The sequence below is a fragment of the Sceloporus occidentalis genome, unplaced genomic scaffold (assembly GCF_023333645.1).
Source record: "Sceloporus occidentalis isolate IW3139 unplaced genomic scaffold, rSceOcc1.0.p SCAF_1, whole genome shotgun sequence".
In the NCBI taxonomy this organism is placed as follows: domain Eukaryota; kingdom Metazoa; phylum Chordata; class Lepidosauria; order Squamata; family Phrynosomatidae; genus Sceloporus; species Sceloporus occidentalis.
The window spans coordinates 43,800,995-43,827,310 of record NW_028316981.1 but is presented as its reverse complement, the minus strand read 5'-3'; the positions used below and the strand labels follow the sequence as shown (position 1 = coordinate 43,827,310).

At 40.6% G+C, this 26,316-nt stretch overlaps 1 protein-coding gene across 4 annotated transcripts in view; it reads left to right on the top strand.

Moving 5' to 3' along the window:
- Positions 1–26,316, top strand: part of LOC149321343 (protein cereblon) — a 42,937-nt gene that overhangs the window by 5,495 nt on the left and 11,126 nt on the right. For 2 of the 4 annotated variants that reach the window (XM_089519917.1, XM_089519897.1), the window contains exons 2-5: positions 8,175–8,287; positions 9,823–10,025; positions 10,804–10,953; positions 24,785–24,947. In XM_089519917.1, coding sequence (XP_089376043.1) covers positions 8,175–8,287; positions 9,823–10,025; positions 10,804–10,953; positions 24,785–24,947 — 629 coding nt within the window. Of the gene's footprint in view, positions 1–8,174; positions 8,288–9,822; positions 10,026–10,803; positions 10,954–24,784; positions 24,948–26,316 lie in introns of those variants that run through there. The other 2 variants (XM_089519907.1, XM_089519927.1) reach the window with 2 other exon arrangements.

Here is a 26,316-nt window from a genome sequence, read left to right as displayed (position 1 = left end):
GCACTTGGTATTGGTGATCTGAAGTCATATACTGCAAGGGAAGAGAAAATCATGATTGGCAGTGATGCTGTACCAGAGTCACTGCTTTTAACTTTTTAACTACTGTATCTGCTCATCCTTTCAGATTTTGTTCACTTGTATTTAAGGAATTTACACCTGTATCTTCAACAGGGTGGTTTTTCAGCTTAATATAGCAAATCAAACAACTTAGGTGCTTATCATTAACAATAAAGTACATTTCTATTTTGGTTCATGATAACAGTTTGTGCCTCCAGACTTATATGTTTCTGTATATAAACTTATTCTGAAATATCAAGCGTAACTTGATAGACTACCGTATAATTAAAACAAGATCAAACCAATCTTGTTCACTGGATTTCAGTTAAAATTCAAAATCACTCCTTTCTGAGTTGGAATAGAACCATCTCTTATTAAATACTACATGCAGTTAGTAATAGTTGATGCTTTTCTCTTGAATGGCTTTATTTTCCAGCTAGTTTTCACTAAGAATACACAGTCAGCCATCTATATCCATGGATTCAACCATCAATGGCTACACACACACACACACACACACACACACACTTCCAAAAAGCAAACCTTGATTTTGTGTAAGGGACACCATTTTATTATGCCATTGTATATAATGAGACTTGAGCATCCACAGATTTTGTGTGCCATGGGGGCTCCTGAGCCGACTGTGCTTAAGGAAGCAGGGTAAACTGCTAGATAGACTGGGATAGATGTAAGTGTTGTAGATTAAAAATTATCTAGTCCAGTGGTTCTCAAACACTGGGTCCCCCCCTCCCAAGAGGTGTCAGAGTTGCTCAAGAGGGCCGATCGCTCCTCTGCTTCCCAGACTTTTTATATGTATAATTTACACATGTTGCCCTGGTGCAACTGCTAGGTTGGACTAGTAAAGCACATTTCTCTGTGGCTGCCAACACTGGTGGCGCAGTGGTTAAATGCCTGTACTGCAGCCATCCACTCAAAACCACAAGGTTGCGAGTTCAAGACCAGCAAAAGGGCCCAAGCTTGACTCAGGCTTGCATCCTTCTGAGGCTGCTAAAATGAGTACCCAGACTGTTGGGGGCAAATTAGCTTACTTGCTAATTAGCTTACTTGCTGTTCACCGCTATGATCTTTGGAATAGCGGTATATAAATAAAACAAATTATTATTATTATTAGATACTGAATTTACTTAAATACAACTGTTCTTATTTTTTTTAATTTAATCTTTATTTTACAAATAGAATACATTAAAAACCGCAATAAAGTTTGCTAAAAAGAAATATACATTTTGTTCTCTAGCAATGATAGATTGTGTTCCAACTTCCTTAATTCATCAGATTTGAAAAAGAAGAGTGCTTTAGATTTTTAGCTAACAAAGAAAACCGACTATATTGTTATGTATTAAACACCATATACAAAAAGGAGATAGAAAAAACTCTATTCTCTGAGAAACATATATTCAGTAAGAAAATAATCTCTTTGTTTTAACAGCCCATCAAACGAGAATTATACTTAATCATTTAGTTAATTCATATTAAAATTTCAAACCCTCAACTCTTATTCTAAGTGAAAAGCTTTATCGAAGGTGTCGTTTGTTCTTTAACAGACCTGCATTAGTAGAAAAGAATTTGTTAAGATATTGGGAAAGGAAAGGAAAAGAGATGTTGCAGCAGCAAATTAACTTTGCGAAACTTCCAAGTATTAAACATCTAATAGATTTGTTTTTAAATTCCATTTAAATTCCAAAATTTTCAGAACTTTTTCCCACCCATCTTTCTTTTCACTTGCACTTGGCTCTTTTATCTGACATGATATCTTATCTAGTTTTCTGTATTCATTAACTTTCTGCATCCAATCATCCCACTTGGGCTTCTCTTCAGATTTCCATAATTTTGCCATTAGAACTCTCGCCTCTGTAACTAAATATAATATTATCCTCCAATATTTTTTTCATCCTGTGAATTCAGAATTGAAGTCATATTAAGCAAGTACAATTTAGTATTCAAAGCAAATTTTATCTTAAATATCTGTTGGATAGTCTCATGAACCTCTTTCCCAAATTTTTGAATTTCCACACAACGCCACCATACATGGTAGATTGTCCCTTTCTCTTTTTTACATCTCCAACAGTGTCCTTGTTCTAGTTTATAGATTTTTTTAAGGCTCCATGGTGTATAGTTTCACCTATTCATGCTTTTCATATGATTTTCTTTGAGGTCTTGTGCTACAGTGAATTTATTCGTCTTACTCCATGTATTTTGCCATTCTTCCATTGAAATCATACATCCCATATCTCTAGCCCACTTAATCATATATACTTTTACTTGCTCCATGTTTCTTTCTAGTAGCAGATTATATAATTTTGATACTTTTCCCTTCTCTGATTGCCCGAGTATTTGATCTAGTTCATTCAAGTTGTTTGCAATGCCTATTGTGCTTTTGTCTTCTTTGTAACGTTGTCTGATCTGGAGATAATTAAACCAAGAAATATTGTAACCTTCTCTGGCTAACTTTTACCTTGACTTTATCTCCATATTACCTGTGCTATCCTTTTAAATTAAATTCTTATATACATGTTGAGTTAGATACTGAATTTACTTAAATACAACTATTCTTATTTGAACAATGTTATTGCCTTATAAAATGTTAAAATATGAATATGCATGAGTGTGTGAATGAAAATATGCACACAAATTAGAGAAAATATTTTTATTCATATGCTATCTTGAAGGGGATGTGACATCTGCATGTAGAGATAAAAGGGAGGGGGGTTCCCATGGGTAAAAATGTTGAGTACCACTGCTCTAGTCCATGTTTTGTTGAGAGAAGAAATAAGGAAAAGCAAGGACATTAAATAGCCTTGTCAAATGATTTTCATTGGGATTAACAACTGCACAAGATGTGAAAAATAATTTCCATCTCCATGCTTTCAGGAAACGACAAGTGATGTCATGTCACTTCTGGTTTTCCTGTGGACTAGATTTGGTCCCAGGGGCTATTAGGAGTTTGTGGGTTGTGTTGGGAGTTATATCACTGTGGTTTCAGGCAGTTTAGAGCCATTTCTAGTTAATTCTGGCCTAAAGGGTCTCATCCCCAAAATTTAAAAACATTTTTAGACATTGATGGTCTTTAGGGATTTTGTGTTTAAGGTACAAAAATTGGCCTTGGGGCTGCATCTAAGTTGTGGGAAGTACTTTCCTCATTTCTCATTTACATGGATATGGAAGAGGTAGGATGATAGTGTAGTAAACAAGACATGGAGACAAACAATGTTTTTTTAAAAATGTTTTTGTATAATATACTGGTTTCAGGTTAACTGGTCAGACCTATATTAGATAGATTTGGGTGCCATGAGGAGTCAGTTCAGTTACTGTTGCTCATCCTTAAGGAGAAGACAGATGGGTTTTGTGCAGGGTTGGCTGGTTTAAACCACATTGGTTTAAACTAAAGGTCTTTTAAAAAGAATATACTCCGGGTTTTTAAAACTGATAACTGAAATTGAAATTCTTTCATGTGTGTGTGTAAATTTTAAAAAAAAAGCCTGGCTATTATTACTATTTCCCAACCCTCTTACAGGAACAAGAGTGACTGATTTTTTTTAATCTATATTAAATCTATAGCAAGCAAACAACGAAAACATTACACATTTATCAACGCACATAACACACAACAAATAAAATACAGTTTACAATATATAGAACAATAAACCATACATCATACAAACTGCACCACTACAGAAATTTAAAATAAAGACTTCCAAAACCTGGTGTCCTGGAGATATCCTTCTATTTCAGTTTTAACTCCTTAATATACGTAAATTTTATAACATTCTGTAAAACTTATCACAGTATATTTATTCCAATACAGGATCAACAGTGACTGAATTTAAAGATTTTAATTTTAAGAATTTATTGGCAATTCATTGTTAGACCAGTATTCAGTGTCAGTTGCTTCTTTTTAATCACTTTATTTTGTAGTACAAGAAATGTCATTTGCAAACGAGAAATGCCATTCACAAATGCAACTAAAACAACAAGCATTAAAAGAGGACTTTTAAAAGAATAATTATTAGGTAAGTTAGGGCCAGAACAGATGGCCCTTTAAAGCCACTGTCTGGGCAGCTTGGGAGCATGGCATTTATACTCTGCATGCTCTGAAGCTGCCCAGAAGTCTTGAAGCCAGCTTCAGGTTTCAGCGGAGCTGCAAAAGCTGGCTTTTTCCCAGCCAAAAAAGGAGCTGATCTGTGGGTTGGGCAGATTGGGCCTACACTGGTCCCTTGGTATCCTCAGGTTTGATTCCAGCACCCCTGTGTATATCAAAATCTGTGGATGCTCAAGTCCTATTAAGCATAATGAAAGTAAAATGGTGCCCCCTATATAAAATGGGAAAATTAAGGTTTGTTTTTTGGAATGTATATACATTTTTGAATACTTTCAATCCATGGATAAAGAGGAAAATTGAATTTGAATAGTAGTTTCAGTGTTTTCAGACTTGGGCTCTACCATACATAATGGCATCCTAGTTTTCTTTCTGGGACGGTGTTCCCATCTTCCTTGTCTTTCTATGATAATAAGTTTTTTAAAGTCCCAAGAACTAAGGCAATGCATACAAACTGTAAGAAAGTGATGACAGTGATGTTGGTGTTCCCTAGCTGACCAGAGTGGTCCTGAATCCGGACTAAAGACTTGCAGACAAAGGGCTTTAGACTCTCTCATACATTGAATTCTCTATCCTTGGAGTTAATCTCTAGGAGACTCTTCACTATTGCTATTGGCACTAAAAACTGAACATTTCCTATATGTAGATAGTGAGTTTGACTCCTGTAGTACTGTGTCATAAGACTGCCATTGAATTAATCTCTTCATTCAGGTCATTTGAAAAGATAAATATTGTAGGTAGAAGTGAAACATTGAGTATTTGCTTTTAATTTGATATTTCAGATGTGTGTATAGGTTTGACATCTGCTTTTGTATAGAGCTCAGGGAGTGCCATGTCTTCATCGGACTATCTTTTGGATGTGTGAGGAGACAGAAGTAGATGGTCTTCTCAGGTTTTTTTTTCCCCCCATTGTGCCACTGCAGTAAAATGAGTCATCGCTGTTCACGGGCTTTAGGCTCCCTCAGCCAAAATGCAGCACAGTTCGGTTGCTGCTGCTTTTCTTGTAAAAATAAGTGAAAGTGAGGAAACGAAACAGAAATACCATAAGTTAGGTTTAAGAATGATAGCCTGGCATTAAAAATAAGTGGCAACATATTTTAAAATGTTTCATCTACTAATAGATCAAACAGAGAGAGGGGGAAATAAAGTTTAAAACATAAATAAGGAAAGCACTGTATATGAAAATATAACTGACACAGCTGGATGAAGTATCTGAAACAGATGAAAGGTGGTGATAATGATGAAGCACACTGTGTTAGAACAGTATATTTTCATATGCAGGTGTTCGTTTTACTTGCATGGCTATAGTAATGATTCTAGCAGAATAGGAAAGGAAATACCATTTTAGATTTTAGTTTTTTCAAATATAATCTTTGTACTGATTTGGTTGCAAGGATAATCCATTCTTGGAAAGAAAGGGGTCCTTCTCTTCTTAGACATGGCAGGGGAATGTCAAGGAGGCAAATCTTCAGTGATGTCCATTTCAGTCTCCTGCACTGTCCTACATACATACATCCAGAGCAGTTTTACAGGAGGCAGAAAGAAAAGGAGGCATTATGAAGACTGCCTCTTCACCTGTTTCCTCAGCAAGACTGGAACTCCTTAAAGTGCCAATCAGGATCCAATCCATTGTATCTATTGTGCCATAATAGAGCGATATTGTTCCTGTGTATAGTTTCAAGAATGGCAAGGCAAGGTGGAATCATATTTTTCCATTTTGATTCAGAAAATCTCTGAGTATATAATAATTATTATCATTATTCTTTATTAAAATATTTATATCCCTGCCCTATTCCTGTATCAAGAGAACTCAGAGTGGTAGGGCAAAAGTTTGGGGGGGGGGGGGTCTGGAAAGAACAACAGCCAAAATTGCGATGTGGGGCATCATCTGTTCTGGAGAGTGGCAGTGGCTTCAAGTGTTGTGGATAGGCCTACACTTCCTAGTGTAGCTCTGTCCATTTTTTTTAAAAGGGCCACCCATGTTTCATGATGACCTCTAATGCATCACACTTTGGAAATCCTGCAGCTGTGATTGTACTTTAGTGAAATATTTGTAAAACAATTTGCCTGTTCGCATGATAGTGGAACAGATGTGTTCTTTCAAAAATAATTACACTAATTATTTGTTTATATAATTGACTCTACCTCAAGGGATCAGGATGCAGGAAACAATATGAATCACAATTAAATAAATCTTGTAGTATTTCTGCTAAGGCCATTCTCTTGGTTTCATCATCACAGGCACTATGGGCTTTCCCTCTTGTGGTGCTAGTACATTGAAGTCAATAGGTATTGTATTTGGTTCCATAACTGCTTTTCCACTGGTTATTTTTCAGTATGGCTGCTTGAGTGCTGCTCATTATCATTTTGCAAAAGATACAGGTTTGGACTCATAGTAGTCACACTTGCAGTAGAATCACTGAAATCGGGGGTTGGGGGGGGGGGTAAGTTTGACTAACAAGTCCCATTGGTTTTAGTGGGGTTTAAACTAAGCATGGTTCAGTCAAGATTAAGCCTTCCATAAATTATATTATGAATGTAAACGGTTAATAATGATGAAGCACAGTGTGTATTCTGTAAGAAAACTGTGAACACTATATGAAAAGCAACACTTTCAGAACTTGAAAGGAGATTCAAAGAAACAATAGTTGCCACTGTAATAGGTCAGTTAAGGATAAGGGCACAAAGGTTTATATAAATGAACAAACAAAGCATGCTTACAAATACAGGCATAAATAAACTTTTCTGTTTTCCTGTTGTTTAATATCAGATGCAAAACGATAATCCCCCCCCCCCCCGGTTGTCTTAAAATAATATTTTTAAAATGCAAAAATGTTGCAGTAACCAGGAATCCATTTTTATGTAGAAGGAATGTGAGATGTTCATTTGCTGCTTCTTGTTGCGTACAAGTCATTTCTGAGTTATGGCAATCCTAAGGCAACCCTCTCATGGGATTTTCTTGGCAAGATTTGTTCAGAGGTGGTCTGCCATTGCCTTCCCATAAGGCTGAGAAAACATGACTTGTTTGCTGTACAGGCTCTAAATTATTTGGTTCTAAGTTTATGTTTTTTTCTCAGCATCTGACTCATTGATTTCATGAAAGAATTGACCGGCACACTCACTAGGTGCTAATTTTCTACTCACATTCTCTCCTTTCAAAATAGTTTTATGGGCCCAAAGCTCACTGCAGAAATTATCCACTTTGAGACCATTTTAAGTGGCCTGGCTCAGTGCTAGGGAATCTTGGGAATTGTAGTTCTGTGAGTCATTTAGCCATCTGTCAGAGAGCTCTGGTACCACAATAAACTACAGTTCCTAGGATTCCCTATAACTGAGCCAGGGCAATTAAAGCGGTTTCAAAATTGATTATTTCTGCAATATGTTTTAGACCATAGATAGAAGACCTGGAAGTTTGTTTTTCTTAGAATCATTACATGTAATGCAGCAGTGCACACCCTTTAACCAAATGTGTTTTGTACACCTGAATAGTCTTTCTTTACCTGCCTTTCAGCATGTCACATCTTTTGTGCTTTTTAACAGCTGCAGGAAAAGCAGCTATTCAACACGTATAGTTTTTCCAAGGAAAGGAATTCAACAAAGGGCTGGAACAGACAACCCTTAAAAGACACCTTCAGGGCATGCTCAAAATAGGGCATTTACATGCTGCATGCTCTGATGACACCTTGAAACCACCTGGAAGCTGGGCAGCCATCTGGGCGGCTTCAAGATACTCCAGCAGCGTGACATTTAGGATCCTTACCACTCCTTTTTGATCTGTGTTCAAGTTGAATTTGGGCTGCGGCATGTGGTTGCCATGGCCTCAATCCACCTTCAGAAGGGGCAGCTTCAAGCTGCCCCTTCCTCCCTGTCTGCCCCCCCCCAAAAAAAAAAAAAAAAAGCTTGAACCATATAAAATTGCCCAGCTTTCTTCAGGCTAAAACATTAGATTTCAACCAGCTTAATTTGTAAAAAGGTGTTCTTTTTCTTCTTTTTCACTTGTTAGCAGAGAGTGAGGAAGAGGATGACATTGAAATGGAAGTCGAAGATCAAGACAGCAAGGAGACTGAAAAGCCTAACACGATTAATTTTGATACAAGCCTGCCAACTTCACACATGGTATTTATATTGTACTTTTGTTCTTTCGTAGATAATAGCTGTTTCTTTTGTAGGAACTTTGTTTTATGTTTTAAATTTAGATTATCTGAGACAAATAAAGGCTCAGTTTGGATGCTACAGCAAACAAGGAATTTGCAGTAACCTGGTTTGTCTGTTACAAGCAGCATACAATTCCTGTCATAACCTTTAATTCCATACCCTCGTCATTACCTTTTATTTACTTTCACCTTACCCATAGCTTTGCAATAGATATCTAGAACTCCTACTTCTCAAACCCCAAATCATGCAGATAGCATGTGAAATCAGCTGGCAGTCTTTACATAAATAGGGACTGAAGGCCTGGAAATATAATTGTCTCAGCACACTGCATATTAAAGTAAAACAAACAACATAATCTGCATACTAACTAGCAACACATTCTTCACTAAAAATTCTTTATATACAGGGTGAGCATCCCTTATCCCAAAATTGAAAGTACTCCAAAATCCAAAACTTCTTGAGCAACAACACAAGTAGCATACTGCATAGCTACATTGTATTTGTGAGGCTGGAGCAAGATGTGAGGATGTTTGAAATTGTGGGAATTCACACTTCCCGCCATTTCACAGTTCCTCCATCTTTCTACAGCCAAATTATGTATATGCAAATACAGGGATTCCAAAATATGAAAAAATCTGAAATATGGGACACTTCTATTCCCAGGCATTTCAGTAAAGGGTACTCAACTTGTATTAGAATAATAACAGATAGTTAGAATTAAATCTATGTGGTTGTATCAAAAAGACAACTGAAACATTGCAATTTGATATATAGTGTTTTACCTTTCTAAAATGAGATAGGTCTTTTTTTCAGCTCATGCTATAGACATTAAACTGAAGCGTAATATTGGCCCAGTACAGACCGTGGAAAAGGGTCAGTCCGCAGCCGTCTCTTTCCGCAGAGGATTGGGGCCAGGGCAGCCATACCAGCAGCCCAGAGGCCCCAATCTGGCACTTTTCCAGCCCACGGAGAAGTAGCAAAATGCCACTTCCCCATGGCCTGGAAAAACAAACAAACAAACAGCTTCACTTATATACCTCTTCATACCGAACTAGCAGTGTCTAAGTGGTTTACAGTGTCCTTGGGACTTCATGCCCCTGGACACCCTGGGAGCCAGAGCCATGGCTCTGTACTCTAATATGTGCCGGCGGTGCTCATGTACATAGGTTGCTGCCATTATTGCACCGCCGGCACATATTAGAGTTAGAGAGCGTGTACATGGTGCGCGCTCCCTAGCCCTAATACCGGCGCTGGTACGCCACTTATTGGTGGTCTGTGCCACACCATTGTTACTCTGAAGCTTTTTGATAACTGTATATGATGTATACTCTTCCATTAGCACTCTTGCGAACATGGTGCCTGTTTGTGCCTAATAGTGCCTCTTCTTTGTTCTCAGGATCTAACCTATTTTATTACCTTAATTTTTGTGTTTATAAATCATGAACAAGTCTAATGATGTTTTTCCGCTGAATTGTCACCTTTTTAATTTTGGAAAGTATTTAGGATCAGATATGGAAGAATTTCATGGAAGAACCGTCCATGATGATGATAGTTGTCAAACAATTCCAGTTTTGCCCCACGTGATGGTAATGTTGATTCCTGGGCAAACACTGCCTCTTCAGCTCTTTCATCCCCAGGAAGTTAGCATGGTGCGGAACTTAATACAGAAAGACAGAACGTTTGCTGTTCTGGCGTACAGGTAACTACTTAAGTGGATTTGTAGTTCTATGGAATTCTTTAGTATCATAGTTTTTTGTGGTTTTTTGGGGCTATGTGGCCACGTTCCTGACTTTTCACCTGTATCTGTGGCTGGCATCTTCAGAGGTGCATCTTCAGCAATTTCTCTGAAGATGCCAGCCCCAGATGCAGGGGAAATATCAGGAATAAATTCTTCCAGAACACGGCCACATAGCCCTATGGATGCTGGCCATGAAAGTCTTTAGTAACAGTTAATACAATGCCAGAGAAGGTAGCATTGAACTGATTCAGTACACAGAACTGATTGGCTGCAACTCCTTGAGGGCTGTAGCTCACATTCGGTGCTCCATCTGAGCAGGAGTTGTCCCATTTACTTAAATATTAAACAGTGATATAAACATTTAGTGAGGCTGGGTGGATAAAACATTGCCAAACATTGAGATAAATGCGGAAGCTTCTGTTTTGCAGATCACTTAAGCAGCTGAACTCTTTGCTACTTTTTTCCTTGTAATAATTTTTTTGCCCATTGTATTCAACACAGTTTATCATTACATTTCAAATAAATATAAAATCATAGTCAATAAGATAATAGTCTACAGTCTCTGCTTAAACAGTACATTTTGACATTCTGCTTGTGGGTTTCTTTCTGTGTGGCATAGAGAAAATAAAACATTAAGATTATGGAGAGTTGACAGATTATTAATGTCAGTATATAATTCTAAAATGAGCTGTAAGGTAGATGACACAGAGTTTTCTAAAGTGTTCTGCTTTTTGTGCAGCAATATACTTGAAAGGGAAGCACATTTTGGAACAACAGCTGAAATTTATGCCTACAGAGAAGAACAGGAGTATGGAATTGAAACAGTCAAAGTAAAAGCAGTGGGAAGACAGAGGTTTAAAGTGCTTGAAATACGAACTCAAGCAGATGGGTAAGTACACAAGAAATATATGGTGTTGTTGAACATAACAACCTGTTAACCACCAACAGATTTTTATTCTTTTCTCAGCATGAAAACCTCAAATATAATCTGTTTTAACTGCATTTTCCAAGATGGTGTTGCAGAAATACGAAGTCTTAAGGTCACTGAATGTGTCCTGTGTAATTACTTTGCTGCTGCAGCTGACACAAAGACACTCTGCACTGCATTCAAAGAAGTAGGTTGATATCCATGAAAGCTCATGTGAAAATAAAAACCAGTTACTCTTAAAGGTGCTGCCACATTTCTTTTTTCCCCTTCTTCCCTCTTTTTTAAACAAAATAATAAAGGCATTTAATAGTTTTTTGTGGTTTTTTCGGGCTATGTGGCCATGTTCTAGCAGAGTTTCTTTCTGATGTTTCGCCAGCATCTGTGGCTGGCATCTTCAGAGAATGCTTGCCTGGAAAAAAAATGTGTGTGTGTGTGTGTACACACACACACTGTGTGTGAGCCTGGGAATGCAGGAGTGATTTGCATGTGTATTGTTCTGTGTTGATGGCTGGCCTCAGGCTGGGAGGTAAATGCAAAAGAGGATTAATATCTGCTAATTGGTGATCATTATCTGCTGGGAAAGCCCCTGACAGAGTGGTTTCCCATTTGCATTTGCTGAGTCCTTATTTTGCTATTCTTCAGGACTGGTAGCCAAATTTTGTTCACTTTAAGGGTTTCTTCTTTCCGGTTGAATCCAAATGTTTGTGGATTTCAATGGCTTCCCTGTGCATCCTGACATGGTAGTGGTTGGCATGGTCCATAACTTCAGTGTTTTCAAACAGTATTTTATGCCTAGGATGGTTTGTGGCATGTTCTGCTACTGCTGATTTTTCTGGCTGGCCCAGTCTGCAGTGTCTCTCATGTTCCTTGATTCTTGTTTGCACACTGTGTTTGGTGGTCCCTATGTAGACTTTTCTGCAGCTGCATGGTATGCGGTAAACCCTGCAGCTGTGAGAGGGTCTCTCTGGTCCTTGGCTGAGCGAAGCATTTGCTGGATTTTCTTCGTCAGTTTGTAAACCACTTGAAGGTTGTGCTTCCTCACCACTTTGCCTATTCTGTCTGTGACTCCTTTGATGTATGGTAAAATACCTTCTCTTTGAGTGGCTGCTTGTCTTCACTTCTCTGGGTATTCCTGGGCCTGGCAGCCCTTCTGATGTCTGAGCTGGAATAACCATTGGCCTGTAGAGTTTCAGAAAGAAACTGCTAAAACATGGCCACATAGCCCGAAAAACCCACAAAAAACTATGGATGCCGGCCATGAAAGCCTTCAACTTTACAAAGGCATTTAATAATAATTGAATGCTGTTTTTTCATATGGTGTTTCTCCGCAACTGATTAATACAGATATCCGCTTGGCTTGTGACAAATTGGAGTGAAAAAAGATGGGCAGGATCTGCATGGTAGGTTTCTTAGTTATTTGCAGTAGATTTCTCCCAGTTGTTTAATTTCAGGCTTTCAGGAGATATTACTAGAGCCACAAGGTCTGCCAAAGAAAGACAAGTGCAACATGGTGGCTGAGGGCACATGTATCCTTAGAATTAAGAACAGCATGCCTGTGAGCATGTACTCAGCCTAGGAATTTGTTTTCAGTATTTGACTGAGCTCACAGTTCCTTCAAGCAACCCAGTTGTATTTTTCCCTCAAGCTACTTCAATTTCAGTAGCCCATTTATTTTAATAAGCCTTTTTAGTTGTTGCTATTGTTAAAGAAATGGAAGCCAGAAGCTCTTGGCAATCTACTGCAGATTGGTAAAATCTGTAGATGTACCTTCCCACCACCTACAGTTTAACAACAGCAGCAACAAGAAGCATGATCTGCTGAATTAGACTGCTGGTATAGAGGAAAACTAGTGCAAGGGGGCAATAGTAGTGGATCTCCATATGACTTAAACTATGAGCTGAATTCAAAACTGAAAACACATTGTTGTGTAGAGGGGCCTTTCCTCCTTACTTGTAAGAATACTCCCCCTCCAATATTGTATTAGCTTTGGCCTCTGGCAGACCTTGAATTTCCAGGTTAACACACACACACACACACACACACACACACACATCAGATCAAGCAGCCTGCCTATTAGAGACTAGAGTCCAAAACACACTGCAGAAATAATATAGTTTGAGATTGCTTCAACTTCCCTGGCTCAGTACTAGGGAATTCTGGGAACTGTAGTTTTGAGAGACATTTAGCCTTCTCTGTCAGGGAGCTGTAGTGCCACAATAAATTATAGTACCCAGGATTCCCTAGCACTGAGACTGAGCAGTTAAAGCGGTCTCAAACTGGATGATTTCTGCAGTGTGTTTTGGATCTAGATCACATTAAAGGCTGAATCACTTTATAGTTTACAGTGTCTTCACCTGCACTGATCTTATGGTTTCAATGCTAGAACCCTATTTTAATTATTTTAACAATTAATTTAACATATAAACCTGTAATGTTCCAGTTAAGCTTTGGTGCCCATGTACCTGCCTGACTAGCAGCTTAGGGAAAAATGTCCAGCAGACATTTCTAAGACTATCAAGAAATGGTCAGTAGCCACATAGCTGGGGTGTGGGAATAATGATGAGGGACATTACTTAACCTGTACTCAAATATGTTGGCAGTGCCATCCTGAAAGATCAGAACATATAACAGTAGTTTGAGAGAATTATGTATCATTTAAAAGATGGCAGTAAGCTATACTTTAGATGGTGTAAATTCAGGGGCCAAAACTTGCACAGTAGTGATGGATGAGCAATTCCTTGATGTAGATACTGCAGCTATTTTGCTTCCTGAATGCTAGCTACCGCTGTTACTATCTTATTTTATTAAAATCTGTTTTGCATGGCAGACACGGATGGTCAGGTCCCAGACCATGAGCTTGGTAATGAGAAGTGTGAATCCTGTTTATGTATACCTAATCATTACAGTTTTACCATGCTGAAAACACAGACCAGCAGAGAGGACCCAACCCTTGTCCCTACCGGAGCAGGGACTATATAATGTGTGGCCCCTTCTCTCTCATGTGAAAAGGATCTTGGGTTGTGTGAATTAGTCCAGGATGTGTTGATAACTAAAATTAATTCAGATCTCTAAAATTATGCATTATATCTGAATAACCAAGAAATATAATTATTTTCTTTTACAGCAGTTTTAAGAACTGCATTGCTACTTCAGCCTGAGTGATGTGTTTTGCATGAGAAATTTCATTTGGGCAAATATTTAAACAGATTTATTCTACATCTGTTTCCAGGCACTGAAGAACTAGAAAAATGAACAATAATAAAGTATTTATATTGAAAATAATATACGAGTCATGGACTTGGAAAATATGGTGCATAGTAACAGTATCTTTAGCTACTTAGAAATAAGATATAAGAAATAAGCCTATCCTCAAATATAATATATCAAATTTGGGGTTGGGGGAGTTCATGCAGTTCTGAGATTAATGACTACCTCTGACCCTTAACTCTAATTAACTCATACAGTAGAGACAGACGGTGTTAGAGAAAGTGCAAGTTGTTTTGTTATTCACTATAAGAAAGGTGTTCTCCCTTGGTTGTTTTTGGCCTGCTGAAAGACTCTTTCTTTAATGCTCTTTTAAATTTGTACTCAGCTGTCAAATCTCTTCCAACAGGTCATTCATTCCACAGTCTAGGGGCAGCTAAAGAAAAAGTCTGTGGCTGACAGTTGTCAGCCTAGCTGACAGGAGTAAATGTCTGCCAGAGGAACTGAGTGTATGGGGTGGATTATATGGGAGGAGGTGATCCTGTAGGTAACCTGGGATTTAAAGGCAAGAATCAACACATTGTACCTTGCCTGGAAACTAACTGGCAGCCAGTGGTGTAATTTTAATATTGATGTAGTGTGATGATCAGTCCTGGATGTACCCGTAATCAATCTGGCTGCCGTGTTTTGAACTAGCCAAGGTTACTGAGCTTAGTAGAGAGGCAGCCCAATGTACAGCACATTGCAAATGTCCAGCCTTGAGGTTACCAGCACATGCACTATCATCTTTAGATTCTTCTGCTCTAGGTAAGGACACAGCTGGTATATAAACCAAAGCTGATAGTAATCACTCCTGGCCATCACATCTATCTGAGCTGTCATTTAGAGCAACAGATCCAGAAGTACCCCAAACTGTGAACATAGCCTTCCATGGGGAGTGTTACTCCATCCAGGATTGGTTGACACACCTCCAAATCCAGGGTAGGACCCTTGACAATAAGCACCTCTGTTTTGTCTGGATTCAGCTTCAGTTTGTTTTCCTTCATCCAGCCCATTACCTCCTCCAAGCATTCATTTAGAGGAGACACCCTATCCTTAGCCGAGGCTGTTTTTGAAGAAAATTTATGGAGAAATATATTTGGGTGTATCAGTGCACTCATAGCAACCTTCCCCATGCCTCTGGATGATCTCTCACAGCAGTTTCATGTAGCTGTTCAATAGCCTTGGAATAAAAATGTAACTAAGGATATTCTTAAGGTGTTTTACAGTCCAAAATATAAAATTAAGAAATAAAATCAGCTGTTACATTGAAAAGTTAAAATTTTAGTCACATTTATTGAACTTCAGGACAAAGAAATTGAACATTTACTTATAAATTTGGATACATGCCATATTTTTTTCAAAATGATTGGCTTGACTTTAGTTTAGGAACATTTTCTTAGGCTTGATCTAACTGCATTATAGCTAAGAACTGTGAAGTTTTCTGCATTTCTGACCTTTTAGTGCTTGTATTTATTTTTAAGAACATCTTGATATATGCATATTTAGTCATATATGTGGCTATACTTGGAGGTGAAATATACTGTACATAAGTATGTTTGAGTAGGACTTCTGTGCATAAGTATGTTTGAGTAGGACTTCTGTTAGATGTGAAGTGGCTCTGAATGTTTAAGATGTTTAAGCCCCCAGGAAGCATTAAACTGATAAGAATGAAACAGTCTGTCTCAGAGGATGAGTGCCCTGAAGTCAGCATATGCATTTGATCCTTTTGCACTGATCCCAGGAACAGAGATGACTCTTGCTGGGATAACTGCTGTGTTATTTTCAGGGGGTGCTGGACACTGAGAAAGGTATTCTAGAAGTTATTGTGCACTTCTTTTATAAAATGTCATTATTTTAGTGTCTAGTTATACACCAGGCAAATTTATTTTATAAAACACTGCTTTTCAAAGACAGGGATAGGGGACCTTGGGTCCAAAACACACTACAAAAATAATCCCGTTTGAGACCGCTTTAACTGCTCTGGGTCTTTGCTAGGGAATTCTGGGATCTGTAGTTTTGTCAGATATTTAGCTTTCTCTATCAGAAAGCTCTGGTGCCACAATGAACTACTGTTCCCAGGATTCTCAAGCATGAAACAGGGAAGTTAAAGCAGTCTCAAGGTGAATTATTCCTACAGTGTGTTTTGGACCTTGGAGTGTCCAGATGTTTGGTTTCTTTACTTCCCCGAAGCGCCTATCAACATGGTGAATTATGCTGGAGGACTAAAGAGATTCTTAGAGAGAACATATTAATCAAAACCACAAATAATCTAATCTGCAAAAGTCAGATCATCAAACTGTACCTGGATCTCCTAGGTGTAGGGAAAAATGTATGTAAATAGATCCCAATTTGGCAGTGCAGTTTGGAAAGATACACACTATATATTCTTGAGTGTAGAGTTGGGTATCCTGCAGGCCTCCTAATGTTGTCAGATCACTATGCTTGCTAATAGTTGGGGATGATGAGGCTTAATCTGAAAGAGACTTTGGTGCGGAGTGATGTGTGCTCTATCCTTTTGCAGAAAGTTATGTCTTCAATATAAGTGTTTGAACACAAGATGGCAGCACACATTAATAACAGGACATCTGCATGTGCATGAAGTACTTTGAAACAATATAAAGATCATTTTGTCCTTTAGATGTTAACGACATTTCTAAATCTAACTTTGGTTTGGTCTTCTTTGAAATATAAACAGTCTTCATTTTATTTATTGAATTGAAAACGTTTATAATATAGGTTGCTTCTCATTTATCTGGTATTAATATTATTATTATTATTATTATTATTATTATTATTATTATTATTATTATTATTATGAGTGTAAGCCTGAGGGCAGGGAACTGTCTATTATCCCCTCTGTTGTAAACCGCCCGGATTCCCAGTGATTGGGCGGTATATAAATAATAATAATAATTATTATTATTATTATTTATAAAGCACTGTAATTTGAATAGTGCTGTGCATAGTAAACAATAGTTAAAGTAAATAAAATAAAAATTAAGACTTGCCAGCAGCATACATTCTAAAAGAACAACTAGAGGTTAGTACATATATTAAAATTCAAAGCAATACAATATAAGAACACAAGTTAACATAAATGTAGGGTAACAATCAAGTAGCGTCTGGAAACCCTTTCCTAAACAGAGTGGTCTTCAACTCAGCTTTGAAGCTTGTTAAAGTAGTGATGGACTGTACTCATGCAGGAGAGAGGTTCCATGAATAGGGGTCAGCAAGAGAGATGGGGTAGATCTGAGCAGAGGAGGTTACAATCCTTGACTGGGGCAGCAGTCTTTGATTACTAGACCTCAAAGTGTGAGTAGGAACAAGGGGAAAGTAGCTCAGACAGGTAGAGAGGAGCCAATCCATGCAGAGCTTTAAAATTCTGAAATACTTCAAAAACAAAAACATTTTTCATGGGCTTCTGACCTAGTGACATATCTAGTTTCTTATGGTCAGTATACACAAAACAAATTAATTATGTTATACACAAAATTATTAAAAATATTGTGTAAAATTACCTTCTAGCTATAAATATAACATCTATATGAAACAAAAATGAATTTTGTCTTTAGATTTATCTCCAGGATAATCTCATTATGTCCATATATGCAAATACAGGTATCCACAATCCCAAACACTTCTGGTCCCAAGCATTTTGGATAAAGGAAACTCAAACTGTATACATTGTAATGTACTGTTGGCCCTTTAATCCATGGACTCTTTATCCACAGAGTCAAGCTTCAAAATATTTTTAAAATACAGTAGTCCCTTGTTATCCATGGGGGATCCATTACACACACACACACACACACACACACCACGGATAGCAGAAAATGCAGGGCCTTAAGTCCTGGTCTTTTTAAAGGGCACATGCAATCACATACATGCCCACCCATTTAAAAAGCCAGGGCTTGCTATCCATAGAATCTGCAGGTGCCAAGCCCACAGTTGGTGTGGCAACACTGTATATAAATTCAAAAATCAAACCTTGATTTTGCCATTTTATATAAAGGACACCATTTTATTATCCATTTTATATAATGGAGCTTGAACATCCACAGATTTTGGTATCCGTGAAGGGGTAGGGTTCTGAAACCAAACATATGTGCACTTTACTTTTTGAAGTGTAAAGGGGACGGGGGAGAGAAACCAAGTCTAGTAGCAACATTAAGACAAACAGATTTATATTTAGCATGAGCTTTTATGACTATCAGTCCACCTCTTCAGATGCGATGCAGAGGTTTATTAAAGCCTCAGGTTATTAATCATATTTATCAGTTGTGGGGATAGGGTAGAATGTGAGAAACATCTAAAGTAGTGGGTTTTGTTGTTGTGTGCTTTCAAGCCATTTCTGATTTATGGTGACCCTAAGGAACCTATTGTTTTTGGGAGGGGGCATGTTTCTTCAAAGGGGGTTTGCCATTGCTATCCACTGAGGCTGATAGTGAGTTTACATAGCCATTAAAGGATTCATAGTCCAACACTGAAATCACTACATCAAAACGTCCACAAAAGCTTATGCTGAATTATACATAATTTAGTCTTAAAAAGTGCTGCTACGTTTGCTTCCCCCTTTCTCGTTTTATACTGCAACAGACTAACACAGCTATTCTTTGAAAATTTAATGATATGCTTAATGTCCTTTTTCCATTCTGATTAATCATTTTTGCATTGTTTTCTGTTTAAGCATCCAGTTTTAAATTGTACATTTTAAAGACTTCATTGAAAAAGTTCAAAATATATACCTTTCAGTATGAATGATCAGTATATGAATCAGGTGGAGGGAGGAGTATTTTTCAGTAGTGTGTGGGAAATGTTTTGACTTTGAGAGTCAACATGGTTTCTTCCTGATTTAAAGCTTTTTTGGAGGTTTAATAGCAGGAGCACTGAGTTTCACATCCTTCCAGTAGAGATGTGATTTTGCTTGGGCAAGTCGCCTATTTAATGCAACACACAGGGACGTAGCCAAGGGGGGGTTCTTAGGGTCCGGACCCCCCCTCCAGTAGAAAAATGAATGGTGTGTGCTGCTGCGCCGCCGCACCCAAGCCCCATTATAATGGTGGCACTTAGTCTGGATCCCCCCCCTTCCTAAAATCCTAGCTACGTCCCTGCAACACAGAACAAAGGTGTGTGTGTGTGAAAGAGAGAGAGTTTATGCATGCTCCTTCAAATTGCCTGTCAACTTATGATGACCCTGTGAATTTTTCTTAGGCAAGCAATACTCAGAGATGGTTTTGCCAGTTCCCCTTTTTGGCCTGAAGCAGACAGGCCAAATGACATGGTTTCCCACCACATTCGGGGCATAGCGTTTAGATGACACACACCCCAAACATGGCAAGAAACTGCATCATCTGAAAAGAACCAGGGCTGAAAGGAGTGATAAAATACTGCTCCTTTTGCCAGCCCAGTTTGAAATTGCGGTTGCAGCCCAAATCAGCCCTCCCAGGTTTTTGTTTTTTTAACTTGTTTTGGACCTCTGAAATACAGCATATAGCACTTTAGTATTTGTTGGTGGTCTTCCATTCAAGTATTAACCAGAACTTACCCTGCTTAGCTTTCAAGATAATAATAATAATAAATAATAAAATTTTATTTGTATACCGCCCTTCTAAAAATCAGGGCGGTGAACAACAACTACATAACAATACAGCAGCAAACTATACAGAATTCGTTAAAAACAGTTCAATAAAAATAACAAAATTTTCATGCCGACAAAACAATGCTGACGAAGGGGGGGGGAGGAAGAATTCTGGTCAGGGGTAAGCTTGTTCGAATAAATGGGTTTTTAGCCCCTTCCTAAATTGGGCTAGGGAGGTAGCTGAGCGGAGCTCAAAGGGCAGCGCGTTCCAGAGGTTGGGGGCCGAGATGGAAAAGGCCCTCCTAGAGGTGGAATTATATTTTGCCTCTGGAACTCTTAACAATAGCTGCCCTGATGATCTGAGTGCGCGGGGCGGATTGTACGGAGAGAGGCGGTCCTCCAGATACCCTGGGCCCAAGCCATTTAGGGCTTTATAGGTGATAACCAACACCTTGTATTGCGCCCGGAAGTGAATAGGCAGCCAATGTAAGTCTTTAAGGACTGGTGTTATATGACTGGCCCTAGCAGTACCAGTGACCAGATGGGCTGCCATATTCTGCACAAGTTGCAGCTTCCGGGTATGGTACAAGGGTTGCCCCATGTAGAGTGCGTTGCAGAAATCCAAACGAGAGGTTACCAGGGCATGTACAACAGTTTCAAGGTCCCTCCGGTCAAGGTAGGGACACAGCTGGCGTATCAGCCGAAGCTGATAACAGATGCTCCTGACCGTCGCATCCACCTGAGATGTAAGGTGGAGCGACGAATCCAGGAGCACCCCCAAGCTGCGTACAGAGTCCTTCACGGAAAGCGTGATTCCGTTCAGGACGGGTGGAACCACCGCCAACCCTGGACCGGGAGAACCTATCACGAGTACTTCCGTCTTCTCTGGATTCAGGCTGAGTCTGTTGTCCCTCATCCATCCCATTACCGACTCCAGACAGGCCACGAGAGGAGAGACGCCAACCCCTGTCACTGCATCAGTCGGAGACATAGAGAAGACTATTTGGGTGTCATCAGCGTACTGATAACACCACGCCCCATGTCTCTGGATGATCTCTCCCAGCGGTTTCATGTAAATGTTGAAAAGCATGGGAGACAGAATGGCCCCTTGAGGGACACCAGATGTAAGGGCCCTCTTATCGGAGCACACGTCTCCCAGCTGCACCATCTGGAACCTCCCAGAGAGGTAGGAACGGAACCACTGGAGCGCAGTGCCCCCGATTCCCACCTCCGCCAGGCGCTCCAGAAGGATACCATGGTCTATGGTATCGAAAGCCGCTGAGATGTCCAAGAGCACTAACACGGACACGCTTCCCCTGTCCATGCCCAGACGGAGATCATCGACAGAGGCGACCATGGCAGTCTCAACCCCGTAACCCGCCCGAAAGCCGGTTTGAAATGGGTCTAGATACTCCGTTTCATCCAAGATCGATTGAAGTTGGATAGCAACCGCCCGCTCGATCACCTTCCCCAAAAATGGCAATAGCGAGATTGGCCGATAATTATTATGCAACAGGGGGTCGAGGGAGGGCTTTTTTAATAAAGGTTTTACTATGGCCAATTTCAAATTTGTAGGAAATTGCCCATCCCTCAGTGATGTGTTAATAATCCGCTGTAACAACAAGGTTACAGCCGGGGGCCCCTGTGCCGCTAGCCATGAGGGACAGGGATCGAGAGAGCATGTTGTCTTCCTAACACTTCCAAGGATCTTGTCCACATCCTCGGTACTGACAGACTCAAACTGATCCAGACTAACCAAGTTCACGGAAGCCCTGGATGCCTCTACTCTAGGTTCTGCTCTAAGGCTGGCCTCAAGACCTTCGCTTATCCGAGAGATTTTATCCGCAAAGAAGTTGTTAAAATGGTCACAGCAGGCCTTAGAAGGTTCAAGGATCTGGTTCAGGGCAGGAGGGAGCTGAGTTAGCTCCCTCACTACCCTGAACAACTCTGCCGGACGCGACTCCGCGGACGCGACACGTGCACCATAGAACGAGTTCTTAGCTGCACGTATCGCCTCTCCGTAGTCCTCCAAAAGGTGGTCCAGGAGAGTCTTGTCAGATAAGCGCTGGTGTTTCCGCCAGCGGTGCTCTAGCCGTCGCAGAACCCGCTTCCGTGCCTGAAGGTCTTCTGTATACCAGGGCTTTCGTTTGGAAGCAGGCCTGAGAGGGCGCTTGGGAGCGATACTGTGTATAGCCTTAGAGAGACCGGTATCCCAGATACTGGTCAAGACATCAACAGAGTCGCCGTCATTTCCATCCATAAGCCCCTCTAGGGCTTCCTGGAACCTTTTGGGTTCCATCATCCTTCATGGGTGGACCATTCTAATAGGTCCGCCACCCCCGGGAGGGATCTGGGTAGAAGCCTTGATCTTTGCCTCCACCAGGAAGTGATCCGTCCGTGACAGGGGGGAAATATTAGTTATTTCCGCCCACGGATTTTCCATGCTCGTACAAAAGACCATATCGAGCGTATTACCCGCAGAATGCGTTGGACCCGAGACCAGTTGAGACAGCCCCATGGAAGTCATGGTATCCATGAATTCACGAACCGCACCGGATGGAACATAGCTGGCCGCGAAGGGAATGTTGAAGTCACCCAGGACTAGAAGCCTGGGAGACTCCAACAGTACCTCCGAGACCAGCTGTGTCAGTTCGTCAAGGGAGTCTGTTAGTGCACGAGGTGGCCGGTACACCAACAAAATCCCTAAGCTGTCCCTGGCCTTCAGGGTCAGGTAAATATACTCGATATAAGAAGTTTGACGAACATGGTTCCTGGAAAGAGACAAGGTGTCCTTATGGATCAAGGCGACAACCCCCCCCCCCCCCCGCCCACCTAACCTGGTCTGGTCCTTCACTGAGTACCCGGCAGGTAGGGCCTGGGCCCACACAGCTTCCCCTCCAGGCCCAAGCCAGGTCTCAGTGATGCAAGCCAGGTCACAGTTGTTATCCTCAATTAGATCATAAATGATGTGGGACTTGTTTTTGATAGACCTGGCATTGCACAGGAGCAGAGTCAGGGTTTGTGGTATGGATGGAGTGACCCTCAGGTCCCTTTGGTTAGGAGAGGGACAGGAAGGAGAGATAGGTATTAAGCATTGATCTCTCCTTCACCTGTAACGCGAGTCCATTCTCCTACCGCCATACCTCCCCCTGCCCCACACTACCTCAATAGGAGCTCCGCTCGCTCTCGATGGACTATCCCCTGCCTCCCCAGCCAAACCATCCCCCGCTTCCATGTCCCCCCCTCCCCCCACAGTACAGCAAAAAGGACGAAGAAAAATCACAATGACCATTCTTCGCCTAAAAGACGGCAGAGGTGCGTCTCAGCTGCCCTCTGGCTGTCGCCGCAATTGCGCAGCTGCGCTGCTGCAGATGACAAGTCCTGTGGCGGCTCCTCCGTGTTGGTGCGCAGCTGCGCAGTGTCCTCCAAACACGGAGGGCCGTCCGGCAGCGCAGCAGCAGCCCCAGCCCCAGCAGCAACAGCACAGTCCTTGGGGGCGAGCGGAGGCGGGACGGAGGAGGAGAGCCAGACGCGCTGGTTTTGAGTGCGTCGCTCTCACCGACACACCCCCTCTCCCCGCCTTCCTCCAGGTGTACCTGGCCCCCCGGATGAACGCTAGCTTGCTGGGGAGCCGCAGATGACAAGTCCTGTGGTGGCTCCTCCGTGTTGGTGCGCAGCTGCGCAGTGTCCTCCAAACACGGAGGGCCGTCCGGCAGTGCAGCAGCAGCCCCAGCAGCAACAGCACAGTCCTTGGGGGTGAGCGGAGGCGGGACGGAGGAGGAGGGCCAGACGCGCTGGTTTTGAGTGCGTCGCTCTCACCGACACACCCCCTCTCCCCGCCTTCCTCCAGGTGTACCTGGCCCCCCGGATGAACGCTAGCTTGCTGGGGAGCCGCAGATGACAAGTCCTGTGGCGGCTCCTCCGTGTTGGTGCGCAGCTGCGCAGTGTCCTCCAAACACGGAGGGCCGTCCAGCAGCGCAGCAGCAGCCCCAGCAGCAACAGCACAGTCCTTGGGGGCGAGCGGAGGCGGAGGCGGAGGGTCTGATGTCTTTAGGGTATTTATGCCCCTTGTGAACAAAGTTATGCTACCAATAATTGCTACAATAAGAATTTTTTTAAAAAAACCCAAATAAAAATCTAAACTTGGAATGTCTTTTTGCTGAGATAGATGCCCATATGTTCTTCAGTTCTAAATATTTTATTTCGTGTGTGTGTGTGTGTGTGTGTGTGTGTGTGTGTGTGTAGAGGGTCACACACTGTCATTTCCTTTCCATTAAAAAAGTTCAAGTAAGCTGGCAACCATGATTAAAAGCAAAGTACTCGAGAAGTTAAAATCAGCTTAAACAAAAATTAAAATTGTCATAATAGAATCATTAAAATCACCACAATAAACATCAGAACAGTTTTTAAAAAGCTGGTTTGAAGAGAGGTGTTCTTGCATCCTTGGTAAAAGCAATTAGCGTGTTCCTTTTTATGTTATGTTTTGAGCCAGAACTAATCACATAACCCTTCCTGGTTTACCCATAGTGCTTTGCAAATAAATTCATTTGCATGTGGTTGGATGTTATCTGTAGAATATTTAATACCAAAAATATCTGAACAAAGCAATTTTTGAAGCACATTTCTGTGAATGCAAAAAGTTTTGCTTAAGGCTTAAATTATTTGACTTCAATATATTTCCCATTTTAAAAGATCAAGCTAACATTCAAATTTGGGTTAACTAAAGCATGATCATAGAAACTCTGGGTTTAATTAGTGCTGGGGGGATTAGAACAACACAACAGGGAAGGAATTTATAAGCTGGAAAAATAATTTGTGGAATAGAGATTTTGAAAATCTGCTGAAGTAGCTTGAAATATTTTATGCAATGCTCTTTTCAGTGGTTTTGTTTAGGAATGGATAAGACCCATATTTTCATTCTCCATAGAAGCCAAATTTTCACACTTATATGCTTTCTTTTTTTATCAGAATACAGCAGGCAAAAGTGCAAATCCTTCCTGAGCGAGTGCTGCCTTCAACAATGTCAGCAGTGCAGCTGGAGTCTCACAGCAGATGCCACCTATTTCCTTCTTCCAAGCCTGCAGCATGGCAGGATCAACGTACACATCAATGGCGGCAGAAATATCAAAAGGTCAGAAGCTAATTGTATTTTTTTTAAAAAAAAATTGGTATGACATTTCAAAAATCAATATAAATTCCATCTGTGTATCTCTTTTTAAAGGAAGGCATCTGAAATGGGAAGGTGTCTGTCAAAACTATGCTGTTGCTGCAGATTGTTTGTGTTGCTTATCATTTCAGCACAGTGGGCAGTTACACATTTTGTACTAGATAAGTAACAGTTGATTCTATTAGCATTTGGCTACTTTTTCAAAGGAGGAGGTCTTTATATGAATATGAAAAAGAAGGATGGGAGCAAGACTGATTGGAGAGGTTGACGTTAAAAGTGTTTAAATAAATATTCATAACACCATAAAGCCAGGTGTAATCACTGGAGAAATGCAGAATTGATCTTGAGTTTCTTCTATCATATAGAGCAAATTCTTCTAGTGTGACTACTTAGTTACCCAAATAGCACGTTCCCTGAATAAGGGAGAGGGATCATTAGGCTTGGAGAAATGTTGGAATAGTATAATATAAAATAGTATAGTATGAAATAGTATAAAAGAAAAATCAGAAAATCTGGTAGCAACGGTGATGGCATAACCCCCCGAATAATCGAATATAGCCATGGAATGCTGTCAGCAGGAGGGTAGGGGGGAATTTGCAGTTTGCTGTTTAGAATAAAGTTTGGCTTTTTCCAAGATGGACAGAGTGTCCAGGCTACCATCACTCCTACCTGTCCAGTAGGGTTTCTTAACAATTTGTAAATACTTTGGCAACAGACAGCTTTCTTATCTTATGCATCAAAGTCTAATATGCATATTTATATAGCAAAATGTTTAATAACAAAACCATAATTAGAATATAATTGATCTGAAGCTGAGTATGCTGTCTTTGGGGCATGAGAGTAGTATTGATTACCTTTGGAATCATGTCAACCCCATGGTTACATGATTACAATGGAACCACATAACCAGAGCTTGGTAGAATCCCCAGAATCATTGAATCATAGAGTTGAAAGAGGCCACAAGGGCCATCCAGCCCAACCCCCTGCCATGCAGGAAATCACAATCAAAGCATCCCCGACAGATGGCCATCCAGCCTCTGCTTAAAGACCTCCAAGGAAGGAGACCTTACTACACTCCAAGGAAGAGTGTCCCACTGTCGAACAGCCCTTACTGTCAGGAAGTTCCTTCTAATGTTGAGGTGAAATCTCTTTTCCTGTAGCTTGCATCCATTGTTCCGGGTCCTGTTCCCTGGAGCCGCAGAAAACAAGCTTGCTCCCTCCTCAGTGTGACATCCCTTCAAATATTTATACAGGACTATCATATCAGCTCTTAACCTTCTCTTCTCCAGGCTAAATATCCCCAGCTTCCTAAGTCATTCCTCATAGGGCATTG